The sequence below is a fragment of the Pelobates fuscus genome, chromosome 6, assembly GCF_036172605.1.
Source record: "Pelobates fuscus isolate aPelFus1 chromosome 6, aPelFus1.pri, whole genome shotgun sequence".
Taxonomy (NCBI): Eukaryota; Metazoa; Chordata; class Amphibia; order Anura; family Pelobatidae; genus Pelobates; species Pelobates fuscus.
In genome coordinates, this window is record NC_086322.1 from 136901498 (window position 1) to 136927192 (window position 25695).

At 40.9% G+C, this 25695-nt stretch overlaps 1 protein-coding gene across 1 annotated transcript in view; it reads left to right on the forward strand.

Annotated features, from left to right (window-relative positions):
* The window catches only part of ZGRF1 (zinc finger GRF-type containing 1), an 82489-nt gene extending 57253 nt beyond the window's left edge, over positions 1-25236 (forward strand). The window contains exons 21-29 of the mRNA XM_063425807.1: positions 8829-8906; positions 9932-10079; positions 11250-11377; positions 14165-14288; positions 15597-15773; positions 16600-16734; positions 17642-17906; positions 19299-19455; positions 24665-25236. Of these exons, the coding sequence (XP_063281877.1) occupies positions 8829-8906; positions 9932-10079; positions 11250-11377; positions 14165-14288; positions 15597-15773; positions 16600-16734; positions 17642-17906; positions 19299-19453 (1210 nt within the window). The 3' untranslated portion in view covers positions 19454-19455; positions 24665-25236. The remainder of the gene's footprint in view (positions 1-8828; positions 8907-9931; positions 10080-11249; positions 11378-14164; positions 14289-15596; positions 15774-16599; positions 16735-17641; positions 17907-19298; positions 19456-24664) is intronic.
* Positions 25237-25695: the final 459 nt, after the last annotated feature.

Here is a 25695-nt window from a genome sequence, read left to right on the forward strand (position 1 = left end):
TGCAAAAGTCACACAAAATTCTGAATTATTTAATATATCTCAAAATGACAGCCCTTTCCACAGAAACTCTATCAGCATGGGGGAATAGTGTCACATGTCGGCCACGGAAGGATTATATGCATTATATGATTTGATGCAGGTTGCAGGTTGTGTAACAGCTGATAGCACCCTTAGGTACTAAGAAACCAGTGTTCACTGGAAAAAGTGATGGGTAACAGAGGGCTTAGAACTATAATTTATGTAATAGAAATGTTATGATGTTTTTCCTTTTCCATAGTCCTAGGAGATGGCACCCAGTGTGTTTTATCTTTGTGTTGTGTAAGCTGGAGAGTTTGACTATAGATGAGTATTTTGTCAAACAATGGATGCAATTATTTAGCTTATTTACATGAAAAGGGTTTGTGTTTTGAAAACAGCGTGATTAAGTGGATCTAATGTTCTTAGGTAAGCTAATTTCCCTCTTTGTTTCTAAGCCAGCATAAAAGTATATATAGTAGCAACAGCAAAACAAACATTAACCCCCAATATCTGGAGGGGGGCAGGATGTTGTGTAAATCTTGCAGTCCTATTGAATTTAACCAGATAGTGGCACAACACTTCTTCGAAAGTGTCTCAAACAATTAGTGTTTGGACAAAACAGTCAGAAGTGGTATATTTGTCATGTTTTTGGCCTAACCTTGATTAATATCCTGGTACATAAGTGCTTGTTACTGCTAACTCTTTGTCTGCATGTTATCTGTGTATATCCGCAGGCTGTCTTTTTCAATAATCCTTACATCTGCTCTCATTTCGAGCTTAGGCCTGAACCCACTGAGCTTCTGAGATGTTTTTCATCAGCAACCATAAATATTGCCCAATTTGGATAAATTGCAGCAGACACTACTACCCCTACAGTAAGACTCTTAATTTAGGAGATGGCTTCAGGCACAAGTGTGCCTTTGCTTGAAACATAAGCATGACTGAAAGCAGGGCATTAAAAAGCTAGGTCCTGCTGTGTTGATGACAACCCCTTAGATAAATACCAAGTATTGTAAACATTATTATCCTACTTAGGTAATCCTATACTGATAATTGGGACAGTAATGCAGACACTTCTCTGGAGTCACTGGCTGAGAGTTGTAACAGCTAAGAATCAAACGTTTGAATCCATATACTGTATATGCAGTGCATTCAATGATTTTGTGAAAGCCAATTATAATACTGATATTTCTTGTCTAGTAAGACTTGTTCTTTTGACAGAGAGGTAATAATGGTAAAGCCTAAGACACACCGAATACTTATTAAATAAGGTGGAAAAAAAATGATAATTTGTAGGTACCAACATTTTTCAGAAAATTTAGAGAGATTAACCCAAAGACCAAGTTAAAAGTTAAAGTAGGAACCGTACCATTGTTTAGAGTCAAACCATTTTTTAAACTTATCTGGGCTTCTGCGGTCCATCATTCTTCACAAATATCGTTAACAGAATTCCACTTCCATTTAGCAATATCAATTTTGTCCACCTTTGTACGGAATTTATTGGCTGAGGAGTGTCCACTAACTTTCTGAGACAATGATTTCCATCCAAAGACAAAATGAATTGATATTGCCAAGGGAGGGAAACTTCTGCTTTAGAGAAGTATGTGGAGAGGCCAACAGGGCCCCAATTAAGTGCCCATCCATTTGAAAACCGTGAGACAGTGCAAGGGGATTCATGGCACGCTGCAGCACCTCCTTGAAAGGCAACTCCACCGCCATAACAATTTAATCTTAATGAACTCATTATGGGTGCTGGAGTCCAGCCTGAGTGTTCCTTTAATGCCAAAAGTGTTCACCTCCCTTCATGCTAATAGAAATGGAGAAAACAAGCATTACATAGTTTAGAAATTCATAAATCCATATTAAACTAACAATCTAGACAGCATTACAAATTAAGTGCATTTCGCAGGCTTTGGCCTAAAATTCATGATGCATTTTTCTCCATTTTAAATCTCTTTAGCTTTGCGAAACATCCCCGTTTCACAAATCATCAGGCATACATTGGGTGCTGGAGTCCAGCCTGAGTGTTCCTTTAATGCCAAAAGTGTTCACCTCCCTTCATGCTAATAGAAATGGAGAAAACAAGCATTACATAGTTTAGAAATTCATAAATCCATATTAAACTAACAATCTAGACAGCATTACAAATTAAGTGCATTTCGCAGGCTTTGGCCTAAAATTCATGATGCATTTTTCTCCATTTTAAATCTCTTTAGCTTTGCGAAACATCCCCTTTTCACAAATCATTTTCCTGATTGGAACGTATGCAGTGTAGCTCAACCAGTGAGAAAAGTGTGAACCGAGCTGAAGACATGACTCTGCCTCACGGCCAATCACTGTCTGTTTATTATATGTATGGTATTTCAAAACCATGATAAACGGTATAGAGGCAGATAATAAGAGGACAGTGATTGCCTATCTGCCACTGATCTCCCGTGGCAAAGCCAAGTACATACTGTTAGTTCATGGTACATCCATTTTTAGTCCTAGATTTCTACTTGAAATTGAGACGCATGGATAAGAGGACAGGATTTTGTACAGAAAGCTGCAAAACTACACTTACTTTAAACTGTAGGTTTGTCTTGTAAAATTTGGGTTCTTATAGCATAGGATTTCAGAGTCCACTTTTTTAAAATGTTTGTGTGTTTGCTTTTTCTTTCATATTGAGTGCTATGTAGCATCTGGCAGTCAGCAGAAAGGGGAGTTACCGGACACCTAAAAAGGTCACTTAATAAGCTTTATAGGAATATTAGTTAAATGGCATATTAAAAAATAAAACATAGGGGGCGGGGCCTGACAGCCAACATGGCAGGACATGCTCTATGAGAGCTCCAGCAAAAAAGGGCAGAATCTTGGCAATCCTGGCTACAATAACGATGCCAGCACCACAAGGGACCCAAAAACGGGTCCAGGACCTTACCGGGAATAGATTGACACCCGACTTGCACCGCTTCACACTGCAAGCACAAGCTCCGACCATGCGGCCTAAACTGGAGCGGAGCCCGGGGCCTGGGGGAGGCGGGCGATCCCCCGGCCTAGGACCTGTTCCCAAACACAACCAGACGACTGCCCTGCTGCCCCCCCCCTCTGGACCGGCGGGGGTTATCCCGGTCCTCGCAGGGGACGATTACCCCCCCCTCACAGCACCAAAAAGCGACGAAACATGAGGCTAATCAGGACTACAAAGGTCCAGTCAAGATGGCGGCCAAAGCACGAGCGGCGCCACAACGCTCCCTCACTAAGCCACCTGAAAGCATCTGGGTATTCCTTGAACGGATCAGCAATCGCCTCTGGACCGAACTCCATCTCAGAGGCCGGCACTTCCACTCAGCTATAGGTGCACTGGCGGTATGGATACGACCAGCAACCCGACACCAACTAGGCAGCTACTTAACCCCAGCCACTAGAGCGGTCTCAGGTCAGAAAAAGAACCGGGGACCGAAGCGGCGAGTGCGGATGACATCCCACCCCGAAACCAGAAGACGGTCCTACGACCACCAGACCGGCACAAGCGAACCTGCCCGACACACTCCCCACTCAGAGGTACCTGACCCTTCTGACCACCACAGCGCAACCTGGCATATGCAGACCCGCATGGCAGATTGGGGATCGGCACAGCCTCACACCACCAAATCTGTCCGGCTCCAATGCCCCCCGCGACACCCCATCGAGACGTTTGGCCACAGCATAATGCCGAGCGGATTCTTACTGCCGGGCGACGGGCCTCAAGGACTGGCGTAGGCTGAGGGCCTAAGGCGGACTAGCTACATGTATCCCATACCTACCTGTCATTTCGCAGGGATACTTGTTACTCCTACCCACAAGGTGGCCAGGTGCACCACTGGACTGCCGAGGACTCCGTTTTCTTTTCTTTTTCTTTTTGTTTTGCAAACCTGCATCACTCATTGAGGTGCTCCCCACCCGACTACTTAAATGCCAACCTTACTTACCTCGGAAGAGTGAAGCAGGTACCAGCGGACTGTAAACTTCCCGGGACTGACGTGATGCACCATCCCCGGCAACGACCCAACACATGGTACACATCAAGCCCTGACACACTCCAGAGCCCACAAGATGCCATTTATTCTACTCTAATAAGCCTGTGTAAATTGCTATTTTAAATTGCTAATTTATCTGTTGTGGTTCTTTACCAATTTTGCACCACTCATTGAGCACCTGTCAATAGGTATCTCCTCACTTGAATAGACATTACTACAAGCCCACGATCTGACACACATTAACGATTACACATACCTGCAACCTACAGGTCTAGACTCAAGCTACAACTCATGGGCATAACGCCTCTACACTAATCGGGTATCTTTAACCAGTGCCTGCGCCTCAAACGTTAGTCTGGCGACTTAATACTAGCACTGTGTCGTTCTAACGTGTATAATCAATACAAAAATGTGAAGCTTTCAATGTGATCAGTAGGCTTAGCCTGATAACACATCCTGTTTAAAATATGTTTTTGTTAAACGACTTGTAAAACTAAAAAAGAGGCATTCATATTTCGGAGAAATGATCCTGCTAGCATCAACACACAAATAAGTTTACCCATATAGAAATGTTAATCGGTTTAAAGTGCGATCTAAGAAAATCTCTTCTCCTCTAACCTTTAAAAAATGTGCACAGGGGGCGGAGCTAAGCGGAGCTCCGAGGCAGACGCATCTCTAGACAGCTCCGGGACAAAACCCGGCAAAACTAAGGATTAATACCGCAGAAACCGCTAAAATCGGTGCTCACTCACCGCCGATGAGAGGGGGAAGCACCAGCGAGCAACCGGATGCCCTTCACTTTCCCCGCGCACGCCAAAACCAGGCGCCGAGGTCTTCGGGCCTACCACGTGGAAAGCCTGCGGCCGACCACCGACCCCTACTGGAGTGGAACAAGCACAGATTACTGCAGACCGACCCCTCCAGACGGCGACATGGTACGCAAAACACAGAAGCAGACCCAGTCTGCACCCAGAGAAGGCCAAGATATCGGCCAACTACTCACCCTGAAGCCCAGGGGGGTGACACAGTCAGACCCTGTAGCAACAACTGACTCACCAACAGGGACCCCCTCCACACCGGAGACCACGGCAATACCCGATGGGAATGCACCGTCCACCAAACAGGACATACACAATCTGCTGGTTCACATACAGCAAATGTTTGCGGCAGAACTTAAAACTGTGCGGGCAGAAGTACAGGCGGATACTAACAGGGTCCAAACGACAGAAGAGGCCCTCACTGGCCTGAAACAGGATTTGGCCGCCATTAATGACACCGTGCAACACCTACAAACGGCTCAGGCTCACCAAGGTGTCAAACTGGCCTACCTAGAGGACAGAGAATGGAACAGGAACATCAAGATTCGCGGAGTGGCGGAGGCCCTTTCACCCGAGGAGCTTCCCCACTTCGTCAGGCGCCTAGTCTCCACCGTTATGTCCACAAAAAACGCAAAACATCTCAACTTTGACGGCATGTACCGCATTGCCAAATCGTCGCAGGCACCAGCAACGGCCACCCGGGACATTATTTTACGTTGCCAAACTCAAGCCGACAAACAACAGCTCCTCAATGCAGTGAAAGGCAAGACCCCTCTACAATTCGAGACACACACGCTCACGTTCTTCCAGGATCTGAGCAGAGCCACATTACTGTGGCGCAAATCGATGCAGCCGATCACAAAGTCACTACAAAACGCTGGCCTCCCCTACAGGTGGTCGTTCCCTAGAGCTCTGGTGGTCACTCAAGATGGAAAGACTTTCAGGGCCCAAGACCCCACAGAAGGAACTGCTTTCCTCCAGGCGCTAGGAGTACAAGGCCAAAGTGCAACGACAGACACAAGCCGAACCTGGGACGTATCCAGAGTCACCCCTTTTACACCCAGAGGTCCCAGTAACTCAGTGACCTGACTTAATACGGGACAATACTTTATATTGGGTTTCCTCCTATAATGTTCCTTTCTGCTTCTTTTAATATTTTATTTTAAATGTTTAATGTTTTATACGAATTTCTTATGTTATCCGCCCACGACATCAATACACAACTCACTTGCCGCCACTATCCTTCAGTGGTATACTAAGAGAGCTATAGCATAACACAATCGTTGCTCTCCCACGTCCTGTCCTAGACTAGCCATACCAACCGAGCAACATGTAAACCTCCCTCTCCCCCCCCGCCCCCACCCCATAACCCCGTAGGTTAGGGGGCAAAAGCACTAAGAACAAGAGCTATAACTAATACACACAGTCGCTCACAGGTTAGACCGCAACCTACACATAGCTTTACATGATAGTCGACACCTTCTATACCCTTAGACACCCCACTCCTGGGAACCACTAGCACACTCCTAGATGTATATAAAGAAAAACGGGCCATCTCACAAAGACATAACTGCTCATGTATGTTTACAATGGTTTTTTTTTATCACAACTGTCTTTCAATTTTGGTTACCTGCCTTGAACCACCCGAACAAAATAAAGAATTAAAAAAAAAAAAAAAAAATGTGCAGAGTTTATTCTCATGCCATGTAATGTTTTGCTATTGAAAGGCTCCCTACAGCTGTTGTGGCGTAGCAAGCCAAATTGTTCAAATCTTGCACAAACAAAAATAAAGAATTTAAAAAAATAAAAAAAATAAATAAAACATAACATACAGGGCCGGACTGGGGATTCCAAAGCAGCCCTGGAAAAAAAATCAATGCCAGCCCCATAAGACATTGCGCCATATATTGTTGCATGTAATATGTAAGGCTATGTCTTGCCACCCTAGATGATTGATATATTGCTTTTTCCAATATAAAATAATGGTCCTTTCAGAGTAAAATTTTAAATTATACAGTAAGCATGCTCACATGCAGACACAGACAATCTCACTGACACAAACTGATTGATACACAGCCTCATAGACAAACAATATCACTGATATACATAAGGTCATTGACATAAAAACACAAGCTCAGTAGCAGGCACACACACACACACACACAAGCAAGCCCACTCACTAGCAGGCGCGCACACACACAGCTTAATGTAGTGGCTCTGGTGTCTATAGCCTGTCCCTGCAGGCTTTTCAATGTAAACACTGACTTTTTAGAGAAAAGGCAGTGTTTTTATTGCTTCCTAGTGACAGACACTCAGACGGTCACTAGAGGTGCTTCCTGTGTTAGTGCGGATTGGCTGAGATCATCAAGCTTGATGATCTCAGCCATAGAGGCAGGGCCAGTCAAGGGGAGACCAGCACGACGTGGGGGGGAAAAAAAGGTGACTAAAAACACACACACACACATACCATGACAGACACACACCATGACACAGACAGACCGTGACACAGACACACACACACACCGTGACACAGACAGAAACACACACACCGTGACACAGACAGAAACACATACACACCATGACAGACAGACACACCATGACAGAGACACACACATACCATGACAGACACACACCTTAAAAAAGACACACACACACAATAACACAGACAGACTGTGACACACACACATTACATGACACAGACAGACACACACACCATGACAGAGACACCGTGACACAGACACACACACACTGTGACACTGACAGACACACATTACATGACACAGACAGACACACACACACACCATGACAAACACACACACCATGACACAGACAGACACAAAATACATGACAGACACACACACACACAATGACACACACACATTGCATGACACAGACGCACACACCATGACACATGCAGACACACACAATGACACAGACAGACACACACACCATGACAGACGCATGACACAGACACACACACACCATGACACACAGACACACACACACCATGACACAGACGCACACACCATGACACAGACACACAAACACAATGACACCGACACACATTGCATGACACACACACACCATGACACAGACAGAGACACACACACCATGACACAGACAGAGACACACACACACACACACACACCATGACACAGACAGACACACCATGACAGACACACACACAAATGACACACACACATACACTCACACTAACACACATAATTGCTACCTGTGTGCTGGTGGCCACATGGGGAGCTCTGATGGCGGCCGCATGGGGGGAGCTGGCTCTTCTGGTGGGCCGCAGAGGGAGCTCTTTTGGCGGCCGCAGGAGGAGCTGGCTGTTCCCCAGCGCGCCCCTTAATGAGACTGGGGCCGGAATATGACGTCATATTTTCCGGTATCCCGGTGGGCCAGTCCGGCCCTGGTAACATAGCAAAATAAAAGAGTTACCTCCTGTTTTACTGCTAACAGTAGTATCGTGTGTTAATCATAAATGTTTGTAATAGTTTGTGAGTCCTCCAGTTTTATTATATTAAAAATAAATAATGGACCAGGGCTCAAATGTTGACGTCCTATGCTACTAAACAGGCCTAAAATGTTCTAAACAATATAAGCCTGGAGGGTCCGTGGGAAACAAGGGTGAATGTCTACTAGCCAGGGCTGAATTTTCACTCGCCAATGGATAACACTAGCAGGAATTTAACTAAATGAGATATTTATAAGCTGCTAATGAGGGTAAAATTTTAAACGTAGGTTTACCTTGTGCATTTTTATCTCATTAAAGTGTGTCTTGGGCAGAAAAGACTGGGAACCTTTGCCATAATGCATGATGCCATTCTGCATTGTGAAATAGTACAGTACTTAGTACAAAGTTGTATAGCATTGATCCAATTGAGCATCAGTCAGACAGCACAGTTAAGTAGGCATCATAGTTATTTGTTTAAATCATCAATTTCTCTAACATGGTAACATTTTGTGTTTTGTTGAGCAGCTTACTTGATCTAAAATTTGACCAGTTTATTCGAGTTGGAAGTGTTCGTAAGATTGCAAAGCCAGTTTTACCTTACAGGTAAGCATACATAGATACGAACTCTGCTCTTGCAAAAAAAGATAATGAAACCAAATCTTGTACTGTTGTATGTGTTTTGCTTTGTAAAGCTAAAGATGGCAAATGCACATCAGTGGTACAACATGCTATTGTACACTGCATTAGTAGTTTTAATTTGTGGAAATGAAGGCAATGCAATTGTATTACTCAGTGGCAGACAGACCCCTCCCCCTTCTCTTTCAACAGTATGTGGCTCCACCAGAGCTGTTGAGGAGAGACAAAGAGACTTTCGTTCTGTGTCTCATGCCAAACTTGGACAACATTGATACACAAAGTACAAAATAAAGAATTACAGCTGCCTGACTGCTCTCGGGGTGCCTTATAGCTGCAGCATTATTTACAACATTGAGAGTAGGTGCAAAGTTCTTATGTTGAAGATCATGCTATGGATTGGGATCACTAAAAAAGAATAGAAATACATCAACTAATGTTATATATATATATTTCTTTGTATATCATATATATAATATATATTATTATTTTTTTCTTGAAGGGACACTGTAACTGCAGCATCTCATTAAAGTGGTTATTGTGTCTAGAGTTAAATCGTTTTTTATGTTTAAATGCTAAACGAGCGTTTCCAGCAGTCCATTCCCTCTTTGCTGCCTGAGCGTTTGAGGAAGCATTCGCTCGAGTAGCAAAGGGCGGCTGTAAGTGGCTGAGAGTGTCAGCGGCCAACTTTTAACATATCACAGCCCATTGTGCATTGAGGTCCTACTTTGCATGTGCAGTGATTGCCATGCTTGGTGAGTCAGAAGCTGAATTGCGTTAAGAAATTGCAATATACCTATAGCGGCTGTACAGAGTATATCTGTTAGGTTTCACATTGATTTTACACTTGTTAATATGTATAATGATATGTGAAGTTTGTGTTTTTCTATTTAGTAAACTGGTTATCAATGTTTCTGCTCTACAGATTTAGCGCTATTAAAAAAAAACATCCTTTTTAACAAAATCTTACTATAATGTGTGATTTGATTTTACAGCTTACATGCTGGCTCTGATAATAAAAGTGAACAGTTAAAGGAGCTTCAAGCTCTTCTAAAAGATGATTTAACTGCCATAGAAAAGGCATATGTCAGAAAAAGCATTGAACAACATAAACTAGGCACCAACAAAACACTGCTTGGACAGGTAAGTGATCTCTTAAAATGGGAACAATATTCCGTTCTTACTGCTTGGACTCCAAGTATCCTCTTATATGATGCCACAGAGACAAAAAAAATATTTTTTCCCAAGCGGTTTGTGATTTTACAAAACCCCTCTATGGGATCTCACTCCTATTTTTTAGTTGTTGAATAAGATGTTTTCTTAATCTTTTTTTTTTAATTATTATCATTATTATTAATATGCTTGCTTTGAAGTTGTGCATCTGAAAGCCAGGTAATAGCATTTTATATATTTCCTGTATCCAGTAAAATGCTTTTAGCGCAAATGTTTCTAGCCGCCATTTCCTATTTTTAGAGTGATATGTAAATGGGTACAAATTGTCTTTATCACTGCTTTGTGACATTACAAAATAGACTACTATTCCATAAAGTAAGTGTTCATTTCCATGTGGGAATAAACAGATCTGCTACATGTGAGAAGCAAAATATATATACATATATATTTTCTTAATACTAGCAATGAAAATATTTGAAATAGAATTTATTCTTTGGAAATGTCCTTTCTTTCAGTTTGGCCATTTATGAGTGGTATACTACCATGTAGCTAGTGCCAGTACACATTGTATTAAAAATCCTGAACAGTACATTGTTTAGAAAGTAGTGTGCACTCAACCCTTTTATCATTACAGTTCTACTTTACATCTATGTCCCTATGGCATGCTTTAACTTGTATCCATGTCAAATGTACTGTAACATCTCAGTGGTGTTTTATTTTTTGTAAAATCAATTAAATCACTGATTTCACACTCATGTGACCTCCGTGTTCATACACACAAGTTACAAAATGAATGACAACTGATTTTACTTCCACGCCGTAGATTAATCTTTAGTAAAACAGTGGAGGATGATTTGTACTTTTGATATCAAAAACGTATTGCCTGAACCTTTAATATATAGCTTGGGATCATCATTACCCAAATATAGTCTAAATTTCAAGCCACGCAGAAACCACCTGGATAGATTACATTTGGGCTTAGGTTCTAGCTTTAACATCCACAAAGAGGTTGAATGATAATAAATGTATTTACTGTTTTCACTAGGTACCCCAAATTTTGAGAGTCCCTAAAAAATCATGTGGGTCATCTATTTGATTGAGTTCGGTAACATCTCTCTTTCTCTTCTTACTTTATTTAAGGTCCGTGTAGTGGGTGTGACATGTGCTGCGTGCCCATTCAATTGTTTGAGCAATTTGAAATTTCCGATTGTCATACTTGATGAGTGTAGCCAGATGACAGAGCCAGCCTCCATGCTTCCAATCGCCAGGTAACATTTGTGTAGTTGTTTAAAGTTGTTACAATTAATTTTACTTAAATAATGTGATTTTTTTTTTTTTATATGTTACAATATCATTAAATAAAAAATAAGGAAAAACACTTTTTTTTTTCTCCTGAATCCCTTCTTGTGCACTGATATGCTTGGCATGTCAAGATATAAAAGGATTTTCCGAACTAGCATGAGTAAGGAGCAAACTTAACACTTACTAATATACAAAAATATTGTACACCCTCTTTCATGATCTTTTGTCTCAAGCACTCTGGTAAATGTAGTGCCTGGAAGGTCCTTCAATTGATTCACTATCAGAGCACTAAGCACAACAAACTGCTTGAAAAGGATATAATTATTGGTTTCCACACAATAGCACCCTCCACAGTTAGTGTATGTTATCGAATGCATACAGACAGCAGGCCAAAGCTATAAAGAGCAATTCTGGATCTTAATGTGGAACAATCCACAGGAACATTCCTTGTGTTTCCATGGACATTCAGGAAGAGCATTTCATCGGTTTCCAAGGGCAATCAGCATGACTTTCCTGGGGGAATAGTGATTTTCACCACTATTGTTCTTTGTACTTATGGCTAAAAGTATTCAGCAAACAAGCATTCAAAGGCAGAGTAGCAAATAAGTAAACACTGCTGGTGAAGGTGATTTTATTTTTATTTTTGTTGAGCTTCAGTTGAACAAACAAACTTGCTCTGCCCCAACAGCAATGGCAAGAGAATTGAAATACAACGTGAAACAGTTTAGGGCATACAAGTATACAGCACGTTGTTTTTTATTTTTTGGTGGTAGAAATTTTTGCATGCATAATGGTACAGTCAGGTTGAGATTAACATTTGAACAGGTGCTTTCAGGAAGGGATTTATGTTGTTAAGCTAAGAATTTGTCAGATTGGAGACACTGCGCTATTCACATTCTGTAACCTGTTTAGCACGTAGGGAGCATCTTGCTGCAGTACAATGGCAACGTGGGTAAGTAAGAAGCTTAATGTGCAGTTAACATCCCTATTACTTGGAGGGTAAGAAGGTAGTAATTAGCTATGGCTGCAGTGACATCTATCCCACCTGTCGCATGCTATAGTTATATGAATAACTAGTAGAACTTGCTGAACTCCGCGAAGACGATAACTGAAAATAACCTCCGAGGCCACATTTCTAGCGTAACAGCTGCATTGCCCATGTTTGAACTAGAAGCCTAGCTAATTCATAAGTACAGTTTAGTCGTTGTTGAAAATATAGAGTAAAAGACACAAAAGAAAACAAATACATGAAGCCATATTAGCAGACATTTCAACGTTGGGGTACAGAGAGTCCAGTGTCAGCCTATTCCCAGCATGGCATGGGAGCTGTCAGTGGGCAGGAGTCGAGCGTGGGAGCCCTCCAGCCCCGGGCTATGTGGAAGACCGGCATTACAAGGCCACAGACCCAGGTTCTCCGACACGAGGCTAGGTCTTTCCCAAACGAGGGATGGCTGAAGCTCCCGGTGGTGCGTCACTTCAGCCTCCGTGGCAAATGCAGGAGTATGGTATCCCCGGAGGTCTTTCGCCCAGGCGGTTCTAAATGAGCAGTGCCATGCGCTGGACGAGGGATAGTGCTTAGTGGAGATCCGCCCACCTCCGCTGATCTCTGCTGTGCTTCACCGCCTGATTCTTGTGCGGTGTCTCCATACCACGGGCCTCCAATTTTGCCCAGAAGCTTGTGAAGAGCATAACATGATGGAGTAGACGTTCAAATGGGTCTTGTGGAGTCCTCACTGTTTGTGCCTTGCTAGGCCTTAGTGCTTGAAGCGTGGCAGCAGTAACTCAGGTTTGTTTCTAAGCAGCTGCTTGTAACCAGCAAAGTTATGTGGAGTATGGCAGGGGTAGACCGGGATGACCCCCACCGGTCCAAAGGTGGGGGTGGACAGCTTGGGTCAGGGTTCACTCCACCGGGTGAGGGGCTCGGAGAGCGGCCGTCTCTCCTCTGCCCACCCTTGTGGAGGCCACAAGGTTGTTTAAGTGCCTGGATTTAGTATCCCTGGATGCACAGTTGTCTCCTTGATTGGGTGCTTACCGGCAACAGTTCATATTAGCCAGCGGCCCAAGATTATTGTCACTTAATTGTCCCGGTTTGTGGAGCTCATGCGATGCACGTCTGATCCGCTCGGCAACCAAGGTCCGCCGCTGTTTTTTTTTTTTTTTTTTTTTGCTAGGATTTTCAAAATAACAACACAACACAATCCCAAGTAAAAAAATGGAAGCAGGAAAGGCATAGTTAATAATATACAGTATTAAAAGTCAGAACACATTCTGTAAAATGCAGACATCCCAGGCTGGATCTACTGAGTTCTGAGTGGAGCAGGGCTGTCTGAGATGGCAATCCACAAAAACACAGGACTTAGTTTTTATTGTATATTTGAGATCCAGTTTAGAAAGTTAACTATTAATGTACACAGAACATAAACAGACATATATTTACCCAGGTATTACACTAAAATTATCAATATAATAACAATTGTACTTAAATTAAAACTTGGAAAGAAGATATGATGGAACATACATAATATACGGTATCTTTCCAGTTATTCCAGTAAAATAATCATTATAAGAAAACTTGTACCCACGTTGAACCTGAGGAAGAAGATACCATGGTAAAAAATAAGGAATTATGTGCTGAAACAATATTATCATACACACACCTCTAGTTTTTACCCTGCAAGTCCCAGGGGAAGAACTGTGGAAATATGGAAGCACTGTGTCAAGTTCACCATTTCTACATGATTTGCCCTGTGCAGATTTCAGTGTGAAAAGCTGATCCTTGTTGGGGACCCGAAGCAACTCTCACCAACTATCCAGGGCTCTGAGGCAGCGCATGACTGTGGGTTGGAACAAACGATATTTGATCGACTATGCATGATGGTATGTTGAATGGCGATCTATTACTGCACTGTATATGTCTTTTCTGTATTATTTTATGTCAAAAGAGAAGCTTTACATGTATGATGCTATGTTTTTGTCAGGTAACAAGAAACCAATTAGTGTTTTCTGTGATTTTTCAGAATCTAAAAATATTAAAAGCAGTTCCATAGACAAAAGATTCAATGTTCTCTCAACACTGAATAATTGGTACTAGCAGTAAATCTAGTAAAACCGTTAAAGAGGAATTGTCACAAACAAATTTTTGGCATAAAAACTGGAAGCCAACTAAGAATTAGCTAGGTGTTGTACTCTTTAAAAAAGAAAAATTGCATTACTATTAATTGTATAATAAATTACATTGCATATATATCTTTTCTGACACAGCCAGAGTGTGTCATGTAAATTAGTTTGAACCCTGCTGGCATAGCACTATTGAAAGAATGCCTGAGCATGCATCTGCATGTGCAGAAGTGTTTAAGTGCAGAGGGAAGGGTGAGAAACTGTCATCAGTTTAGCACTCACAGGGATCTTTTCACTAAACACCGAACTGCAGCTGAATGCTGTTCAGCTGTCACAGTTCAGCTGTTTTAACCCATATGACAAATCACAAACGGCAGATTCAGTTATTTTAACTGAATTTGCACTTCCAATTGGCTGCAGTTCGACTGTCAGTTGAAATCCGCTGAATCTCCATATAACATGAGTTATATGGCTATTCACAAACTGATTAAATGCATCTGAATCGGCTTTATTCACTAGTTCTGACTTCCTTGGTATGATCCAGGGGATTACCCCTAAAACGCATATTCCCTTATACTAAGTTACCCTAATATGCCCCAGCCCCCTTGACACTCCAAGGATACACCAACCTTAAATCCCCTGAAAACCTGACTCTGTCCAATATTTTGAATACAGTCCCAATATATTGTAGTTTAAGGGAGGGGAGGTCCCCTTTTGTAAGGCACGGCTTCTAATGTACCGATGGTGGACCAAGGTATGTTTTTATAGCTCAAAATCAATCATTAAAACTGATTTTGCAGTGAAAGACATATAGAACGTGACTGGTCCTGCGCTTTTGTTGGTCCAAGGTGGCCATCTGCTCTGTAGAGCTCATCTCGGAAAAACTAGCTGAATTTCTTATCATTTGTTTGTATGAAAACAATGCTACCCTGTTTTGTTTTAAAAAAGAAAATAAGTCGGTTGATTTATAAACCAATCTAAAACCTACATATATAAAGTTTGTTTCAGACATGTTACAGTGTCATACATCAAACAGAACATTGAGTTAGTGTCTTTCTCCACTTCTAGGGTCATAAGGCTATTCTGTTAAAGACTCAATATCGATGTCACCCCGCTATTAGTTCTGTAGCAAATGAACTGTTTTATGAAGGTCGTCTCCTCAATGGGCTGTCAGAAGAAGACCGAAAACCTCTTCTAGACTGGTTACCCACATTGTGTTTTTACAATGCTAATGGAAACGAGATGGTAAGTTGGCACACAAACTCTAAAACACTTTAGAAGCAACACATTATGTATTTGCAGGTTTGATTATTAAGCTGTATAATTATATTACTGGAAAAGTAAAATTCTTCCTCCAAAGGTAATTTTTCTTCTTGTAAAAAATTTGTTTTATCCACACACATATTTTTACCACAGAGCTTCACAGTTTTAATACTGACGGCAATGGTTTGGAACCATTAAAATGTGTTTATAATTTAGTTTATTTAAATAAAATATATGACTTATTTATACAAATAGACAATGGATGGCTGTGAAGCAATGATCCTGAGGATAGTCACATCATTTGGTCGCGCAGCAGATGCAACCCTTAAAACAAGAGTGTTCCTTTTTGACAGCTTGCAATTTTACGGGATATACAATCATCTTTACTGAGTAGATTTTTCATGTTTCCATTGAATTGAATTTTGCCAATGTAGACATGCAGAGTTTCGAATCCCTTCTGACCATTCTTTGATTGTTCATAACCATGATATTCTGAACACGTGGTCCATCTTAGAATCTGAAAATTAACCCCACCAGTAAAATGAACATTTGCAAGTTATTTGGAGAACATAGTAGTTTCATAAAATGAGAATGCTTTGCTTTAGTGTACATTTGCATTATTTTAAAGTACCCAAAGCAGAAATATTTCAAATATTTGTGACAATCATTTTTTTTTTATATTTTTGTTGGTACAAGTGTTTTAATTCTTCTGTAAAATTATTATGAGCTGTACATATTTAAATGTCCTTTAGGCTCCCTTTTGTTTTTGTATAAATTCAAGCTTGAAAAAGTGATATTTGTCCCATAGGTGGAGGGAAGCAACAGTTTTCATAATGTAGAAGAAGCCCATTTTACAGTGAAGCTTATCCAGTCTCTGCTTGCTTGTGGGATTCAGGGCACTATGATTGGTGTTATCACACTCTACAAAGCACAAATGTACAAGGTAGGTTTTTGGGCTGCTACTAATTTTAGGAATTAAAATATGAAGCAGACATTACTCTCTTGTAATATTAGTGTAGAGTTCCATTTCTTTGAATTAAAAATGAAAACAAAATTCAAACTATATAATTTTACTACCTTGATTAGAAAAAAAACACCAAAAACAAAAAATAACTACACTCATCTCTCCTAGCAACATTTTAGACTTCTGTATGCCTTTACATGTGACAGTGTGTTATTTCAGTACATGAACTTGTCTATCAAGTGCTTTATGCATAAAATATGTTGGACTTTTGTTATTTTGTGTTCTGTCTTAAAAGTGCGTACCATTTCTCCAACCCTGAAAGTGCCACTCCACTGCTTAAATGCAAACTAGATAGAAATCACTGTTTAGCAGATATTTCCCAAATTAAAACTTGCATGCATTCAATTTTATATTTTTTCATTGAGATGATATGTAAAAAATAGATTGCAAATCCTTTACCTGTTTTGTCTGTTGCCTTTGCAAACCCTTCCCTTCTAAAACCACCCAGACTTTCTGTGGCTGTCCAATCACAGACTTCCCAATGCAGCTCAATGAGAGGTCTTTGCTCTGGGCAATTGCTGCCTTTTGAGTTTAGCTTCACTGAGCTAACCAAACCAGGAAGTAGCAGGACCGGTTGTCTGCATGAAAGCCAAGAGGCTTTAGGGTGCAATACTGTAACCAGGATAATTTAGGTGTCAGTTTCAATTGGTATTTGAACTTTTTGCAAAAATAAAGACATTCTTTACACAAAGCTTTTCAGCAAGCTAAAGTGCTTTAGGGGTGTGGGGTGTCCCCTTAAAATGATAAATGAGCATGTAAGCATTTTCTGTTTATCCACATACACGTCTTGTTATTTACAAGTGTATTTTTTTGCATCTATATTCAGATATGCACTTTACTCAGTACTGCTGCCCTATGCGATCCCATTGAGGTTAAAGCAGTTCAGGTATCAACCGTAGATGCTTTCCAAGGAGCGGAGAAAGAAGTAATCATCTTGTCCTGTGTTCGGTCAAAACAAGTTGGGTTCATAGATTCAGAAAAAAGAATGAATGTTGCACTCACTAGAGGGAAGAGGCATTTGTTGATTGTGGGCAACCTTGCCTGCTTGAGGAAGAATACTTTGTGGGAGCATGTGATTCACCATTGTGAAAGTAAGTCGAAACATACATACATCAAATTTAGAAACCTAGCATTAGTATTCTCAGTACCAATCATGTCTAGGTTTTGATCAACAGCAGTTACTAACATACCACCATAAGCACCCAGACCTCTTCAAGTGGTCTAGGTGCAAGGGCAATGTCGTTTTCATCCTGCAATATAAAACATTGCTGTTTGTAGTTACGGCAATGTTTACAGTTCAAGTATGTCATCCTGACAGCCACTAGAGGGTGCTTCTGCTCCTACAACCAAATCAAACTCCATTCTGTGATGTTTGAAATCCTCACGTATTGCAATGAAAGTCCTCTAATGCTGGTCATAGGGAAGCATTAAATTCAATGCTTCGCAATGAAATGGAGGAGTGTGGCGCTTGTCAGGCACGCGCTTCACATCTAAAGGGGAGGCGGAATGGGCAGCTTCACAAAATTAGTCTCTGCTCTGGAAAAGGCTAAGTAAAATGTTGGGTTTTTTGTGTTAAATTCAGAGGAGCCCTGAATCTAAATAGTCAGTAGAACACTTTAGATTTAGGAATGCAGTTTTTGTATTCTTAATGCTAAAGTTATTCTTAAGTAACTATGTAACCATGATGGGCTTTTTAGCAATTTGCCCTTCACTACCATAAGATACCATTAACATTACAGTTTACTGCTAATGTGATGGAGACTGTGCTGTTTATGGCCTAAGCCATGTGCCCCCACAATTGATACTTCTTTAGGGGGGAAAATGACTTAGATCCTTAGTAAAGGGTAGTGCTGAAGTAGTTGCCCTCCATTGCAAAACTAAATAATACACCTACCTAGATTACCAGATTGAAAATGTTGTACAAGAGCGGAAGGTTATCATATAGGCTCGCCTCCCTTTCCATGTATGAAGTGGCAGAAGATAACGTGTATTAGGATGGCTGCTTAGACAAGGGCATGCCCATTTGTTATATGGTAGGCCAGAAATTTTCCTAGACCCTGCAAGACTTGCCAAGTGACATCAGCATATGTGGGTGCTGCAAACTGTGCAGCAGTGACCCAGGACTCTGTAGTGGGTCTGAGTGAGTGTCTCTAGAGGTGTTACTAAGCAGCTGAAAAGGTAGTGTTTACATTGAAAAGCCTGCAGGGACAGGCTATGGACAGCAGAACAACTACATTAAGCTGTAGTGCTTCTGGTGACTCTAGTGTTCCTTTAAGAATTGCATTTTTCTCATTAAAAATTAAACTTTTTTAGTTTAAAAAAAAAAAAACAAATTAAAAAAAAAAAAACACTGGCTCCCAGATTCCTAACAAATTTGTCAAGCCCTGGTTTACAGTAAAATAACTCAATCTTACCCTCATCACTTTTATTTAAATATCTTTAACACATAACTAGATTTTAAACAGTGCTATTTTTTACCTCAGGGCAAAAGGATGGTTTGACACATGTAAGCCAGTGGGAGGAAAAGCTAAATGGCATACTTACCTGTTACCAAGACAAGAAACTAGAGGAGGACACACATGTCCTAAAGAAGAAATCCAAACCAAAAGATGGGACGGCTACTCTTAAAAAGACATAAAGGTTGGTACACTAATACAGGCTGATATAATTTAAAGGAGCACTATATGGTCAGGAACACAAACATGTATTCCTGCCCCTATAGGGTTAAAACCACCATCTAGCCACCCTGGTCCCCTCATGCCTCCCTAAATATAGTAAATCTTACTTGTATTCAAGCCTGAAGCTGCTGGCTTTGTCACAGTTTCCTTTTGACCTTCCCACTGCCTGCTGACATCATCAGAAGTGGTTGCCTGATCCAATCACAATGCTTCCCCATAGGATTGGCTGAGACTGACAAAGAGGTAGATCAGGGGCAGAGCCAGCATGATTCAAACACAGCTCTAGCCAATCAGAATCTCCTCATAGAGATGAATTGAATCAATGAGGAATGTTCAGTGTCTGCATGCAGAGGGAGGAGACACTGAATGTTTGGTTGCAGTTTAGGCAGCCATGATCCAGGAAGGATCTCTAACAGCCATCTGAGGAGTGGCCAGTGAAGTTATCACTAGACTGTAATGTAAACACAGCATTTTCTCTGAAAAACTGTGTTTACAGCAAATAGCCTGAAGGTAATGATTCTACTCACCAGAACAAATTCAATAAGCTGTAGTTGTTCTGGTGACTATAGTGTCCCTTTTAAACAAAAAAAAAAAAATCTCATCTTGATACACAATTAAGTAGTCCACTCTGCTCATAAAAATATACATTCATTATTAGAATATAAAAACCATCAATTTAATTAAAATGTGTTGATAGTCCATTAGGTCCTTTGGGCTTATAATTCATAGGCCCTTATTGTATCTCTATTTATGTAGCAACTCTAGTTATATACATCCTTCAATATACACATGTTCTTCTTTAGTGCTTAGCATATGATGCTTATTTATCATTGTGGAATTGATAACCACAGATTGTGAGTGTGATGGTAATAACACTAAGCAGTTTTTTCACTGTGTTTCCAATTCGGCCATTTTGGCCCAAAGTTACCTAATCAATTTCCCCACAATGCCTGATTTAGTGAATAACCACACAATGCATCTAAATTTAAGGGGAAAAAACATATACGTGTTCAAGTTTGGGGGGAAAAATAAAGAATAGGTATGCTTTCCTTTCAGTATTACCCCTTGGCTTAAATCATGGTCGGTCTTAGGTGTGTGCAGCCAGTGATATTTTACAGGGTGCACACTAATAGGGATTAAGTGAATATGCTGTGCAATTTTGGTCACCTGTTCTAAAGAAGGATATTATAGAAAGAAGGATATTCTGGCACTAGAAAACGCAATAAAAGGAATGGATGGAACATTTTAGTTCTAAAGAAAGCAGAAAGAAACACATTTAAATCTCTTTAGTTTGGAAAAACGGTGCCTCGGAAGGGATATGATAGCATTATCCAAATATATTCGTCCATAAACAGGATTATACATAGGACACAGGATTAAACATAGGACACATTTAGACTGGAGAAAATGAGATTTGGTTTAAGCCCAAGATAATGTTTTTTGCAGTAAGAACAATAAGGATGTGGAATTCTCTGCCTGAAGAGGTAATTTTATCAGACAGATGTTTAAACAGAAATTGGATAAATACTTCTAATAGCATAATATTCAGGGATATCATTTTTAATGAGTAGGATAATAGACTCTCGGTCCAAGGATAAATCTGACTGCCATGCAAGGATCAGGAAGGACTTCTTTCCTAGTTTGTTGCAAACTTGGAAGTGTTTCAAACTGGGTGTTTTGCCTTCTTTAGATCAACAGCAAAAACATATGTGAAAAAGGCTGAACTTGATGGACACATGTCTTTTTTCAGCTATGTAACTATGAGAATTCAAAGTGACTTCAAAATAAATTTCCAGTTTAAGGCCAGAGTAAACCAATAAATAAACTGAAGATCTCTGCCACTCGAATGTAAATTGCCAAAAAATATATGTACAAAAATGCCTATACATAAAAACATAAACTTGAGCTGTGGTGGAATCTCTGTAAAAATAAATTTAGTAGGCCGAGATTACCACGTGGCATGTGTACGTGCATATGCTGACGTATCGATCAGTTGGTTGCACGTGGCAAGATATGATCAGTAGTGTACGGAGCATGTGCAAGAATACAGGATATAGTATTCCCCTCCTCCATTGTGCTGGACAGGCCATGCGGTCAAACAGGAAGTTAATTCTTATTTGTGTTGATTGGTTAAGAGAATGTGCGGGTGGAGCTTAATATGGGAGGAGTTATGTGCCTATATAAGGAGCCTGCACTATTGTCCGGGGCTCAGAACTTGTGGTATTTTGGTGACGCTAGTCCCTCTGAGTCCCGATCGGTGATCCAATAAAGAATCTCTTCCTTCCTGAAGAAACCTGTGTCCATCTCTCTGTGCTTCGCTTCCGTCAGTTTCTCCGGTATCAGAGCAACATGCAAGTATACCTATACAGGAACAATAAGGTATTTTATACCTAAAAATTATATATATATAAAAATAGTGCAATACTGTAAATGATAAAAGCCCTCCAAAAACTCTCAGTAGGTGCAACCTACAAAATCAGTGTGGCTAAGTGCCACTCAGACAGCCAAGCTCTAGGAGGATATACATGGCTGTATAGGATTCAATGTGGGAAATCGACCACCCTTGCATCCTAGGCGCCCGAAATGCTGATCTTCCTGGAGCTTGGCTATTTGTTCTATTTTCATTTTTTAAGTATAAGAAACTTTTTATATTGGCTGTAGAGCTATACAGTAGGAAAAACACTGTGCATCATATTTTGTATATTTTTTAAGGCCAGAATAGCTGAGCTGAAATCATAGCTGACTTAGAGGTGTATCTGAAAATAGACTTGCGTCCATCAAGTTCAGCCTTCCTCACATGTGTTTTTGCTGTTGATCCAAAAGAAGGCAAAAAACCTAGTCTGAAGCACTTCTAATTTTGCAACAAATTAGGAAAAAATCCTTCTTGACCCCAAAATAGCAGTCAGATGTCTCCTTGGATCAAGCAGCTATTATATTACCCCACTAATTAAAAATGACATCCCTGTATGTTATGTTTTTGCAAGGATTTATCCAATTGCAGTTTAAACATCTGTATGGACTCTGATAAAACCACCTCTTCAGGCAGAGAATTCCATATCCTTATTGCTCTTACTGTAAAAAATCCTTTTCTTTGCCTTAGATGAAATCTCCTTTCTTCCAGCCTAATTGCGTGACCTCGTGTCCTATGTATAGCCCTGTTTATGAATAGATTTCCAGATAAAGGTTTGTACTGGCCCCGAATATATTTGTATAATGTTATTATATCTCTTCTCAGGCACCGTTTTTCCAAACTAAAGAGATTAACATTTTTTAACCTTTCTTCGTAACTAAAATGCTCCATTCCTTTTAATAATTTTGTAGCTCGTCTCTGCACTTTTTCTAGTGCTATGATATCTTTCTTTAAAACAGGTGACCAAAATTGCACAGAATATTCAAGGTATGGTCTTACCAGCGATTTATAAAGAGGCAAAACTATATTTTCATCCCAAGAATTTATGCCCCTATTTATACATGACAAAACCTTACTGGCCTTAGCAACTGCAAATTGACATTGCATATTACTGCCTAATTTGTTGTCTATAACAATTCCCAAATCCTTCTTGTGTGTGGTTATCCCTAGTTTACTACCATTTAGGGTGTAAATTGCTTGTGCATTCTTAACCCCGAAATGCAACAGTCTTCTACTAATTAATTAGGTAATCGCTGACCGCCTTAATAAAATATGAAAAGGCAATTCTTTGACCTTGAGAATGTTGGTCCAACAATATTTGCAGGGCTAATTACAGAAAGTTCCTCTAGTGGCTGTCTGTAGCAACAATGTAAAGTGTTTACACCAAGGATGCCCAAAAGGTAGATCCCCAGATGTTTTAAAACTATGCTTCCCTGATGCTTTGTCATTCTAAAGGCTTGCAAAGCAGCATGGGAGTTGTAGTTCTACAACATCTGGGGATATCTACTTTTGGGCACCTAGATTATACTCCGAGGCGTACCCACCGGGTTCCAAGTGCGGAAATTGCCCTGGGCCCCCTCCCATGTGCCACATTTCCCTTGCCCCTCCAAGAGTCTTATTCCCTCCCCCCTAGTCTCTCCATGTGCCTCATTCCATTTCCCTCAAGCCCGTCACGTGCCTCATTACCTACCCAAAGCCCTCCATGTGCATTATTCCCTATCCCTCCAGCCCCTCCATGTGTCTCATTCCCTCCCTCTCTAGCTCCTCCACTTGTCTCATACCCTACCCCCCATGCCATGTGTATTATTCCTTCCCTTTCCAGCTCCTCCATGTGTCTCATTCCCTCCCTCCACCCCCCCAGGTATCTCATTCCCTCTCCCTCCAGCCCTTCCATGTGTCTCATACCCTCCCTTCCCTACAGGTGTCTCATTCCCTCCCAGACCCTTTATCTGTCTCACTCCCTACCCCTCAGCCCCTCCATGTGTCTTTCCCACCGGCCATACCTGCCTCACTGCTGTACCAAGTCTGACAGGAAGTGCTCTTTCAATGAGCAGTTCCTGTCAGAACAATTTGCTTGGTCACGCTACAGATAGCGGCAAGAAATGAGCAGCACAGCTCATTTCTCCCCTCCTGCATGTCAGCCGGCATTTGTGGACCTAGGGTATGCAGGCAGCCCATGGTCGCAGGAGTCGCAGGTGCGGCCGGGCCCCCTGGAGTGAAGAGTCTGCTCGCAGCTGCAACCCCTGCAACCATCCAGTTATGCCACTGTTTACCCTACAGCGATAGGCTCTAGATACCAGAACTAATGCATTCAGGTGTAGTGGTTCTGGTGCCTATAGTGTCCCTTGAAATTTGAACTAGATTTTGAATTCTCTCTTTTGTTGGATGCCACTTCTTCCTGCTTCTGCTGATCAGCAGAAGTCGGAAACGAATCCAATTCCCATTCTTTGGCAGAGGGTATCAACTGACAACTCTCAGACTATGAATGCAATTCTCTTCATATGAACATGCAAACAATTGACATTCACCAACCTGGACCTCTAGTTCTGGGCTGACTGATGACAACCCATGTCAGTGCCAGAGGTGGAGTTACACATCTGGCACCAGAGAGGTTAAACACCGTATGTGCAGCAAAACACTACACATACAGACTCCAGGCCCCATGAACACATCAAATGTCTAAAGTGGTCATGATGCTTGGAGTAACCCTTTAAATTTAGAGCCATAACAAAGCTAATTGTTTTTCTTTCTTTAATTGCAGATGAAGCATCCATCTCTAATGGGTTGGAAGACCAAAAAAGTTTACACATTTTTTGTCTATGCACTGAGACTTCTCAAGAGAGAACTGCACAACATTTTTAAGGGAGTTGACATATTTGCTTTGTTGATCTTATGGTTACAATATTATACTACTGTTTTAGAGTGCTAAGTGAATCTGTGTACGGTAAACCTCTTTCAATGCTAGTGGACAATCATTTTGAGACCTTAAGGTAATTCCGATTTTTGTATCACTCAACATATGATAGTTAATGTAACTTGACAGATTGTTATTGCAGTCTAATAAGATTGCCTTGGGTGATGCTCACAAATGATGTCTTCCATAAATTATTTTATAATAGTAATGTACAAAAACATATTTTGAGCAATGTTGTGTGAAAGCTGTAATTAAATAGAAAAAAAATCGAATTAAATAAATTCACGAATATCTCCACTAGATGGCACTAGTGTTTTTCTTTAATTCACTAGCCATTGTTTTCAGAGTCGTGTAAATACATTGATAATATTGGCAACTTATATTAAAATTGTTCAAGTTATTGATTTCAATAAAAGTTCATATTAAGACCTAAATGTAGACTAAATAATTCTACTCTATTTTTTTTTATTAATTATGTTAACTGTTGCTTAACTTTTGCTTTTAACTGCAGAAGGGATGTGCATGTTTTTTTCTTACATAAGATTTTATAGAAATATATGTATATTTATGTATAAGCATACAAAACTGTTGGATTTCCTAGTGCTTTATTAATAAATTATATTACAAATAGTGATGTCCCGAACAGTTTGCCGGGAACTGTTCGCCGGCGAACATAGCTTGTTCATGGCGAACGCGGCGGGCGAACATATGCGATGTTCGGTCCGCCCCCTATTCGTCATCATTGAGTAAACTTTGACCCTGTACCTCACAGTCAGCAGACACATTCCAGCCAATCAGCAGCAGACCCTCCCTCCCACCTCCATGACGAATAGGGGGCGGACCGAACATCGCATATGTTTGCCCGCCGCGTTTGCCAC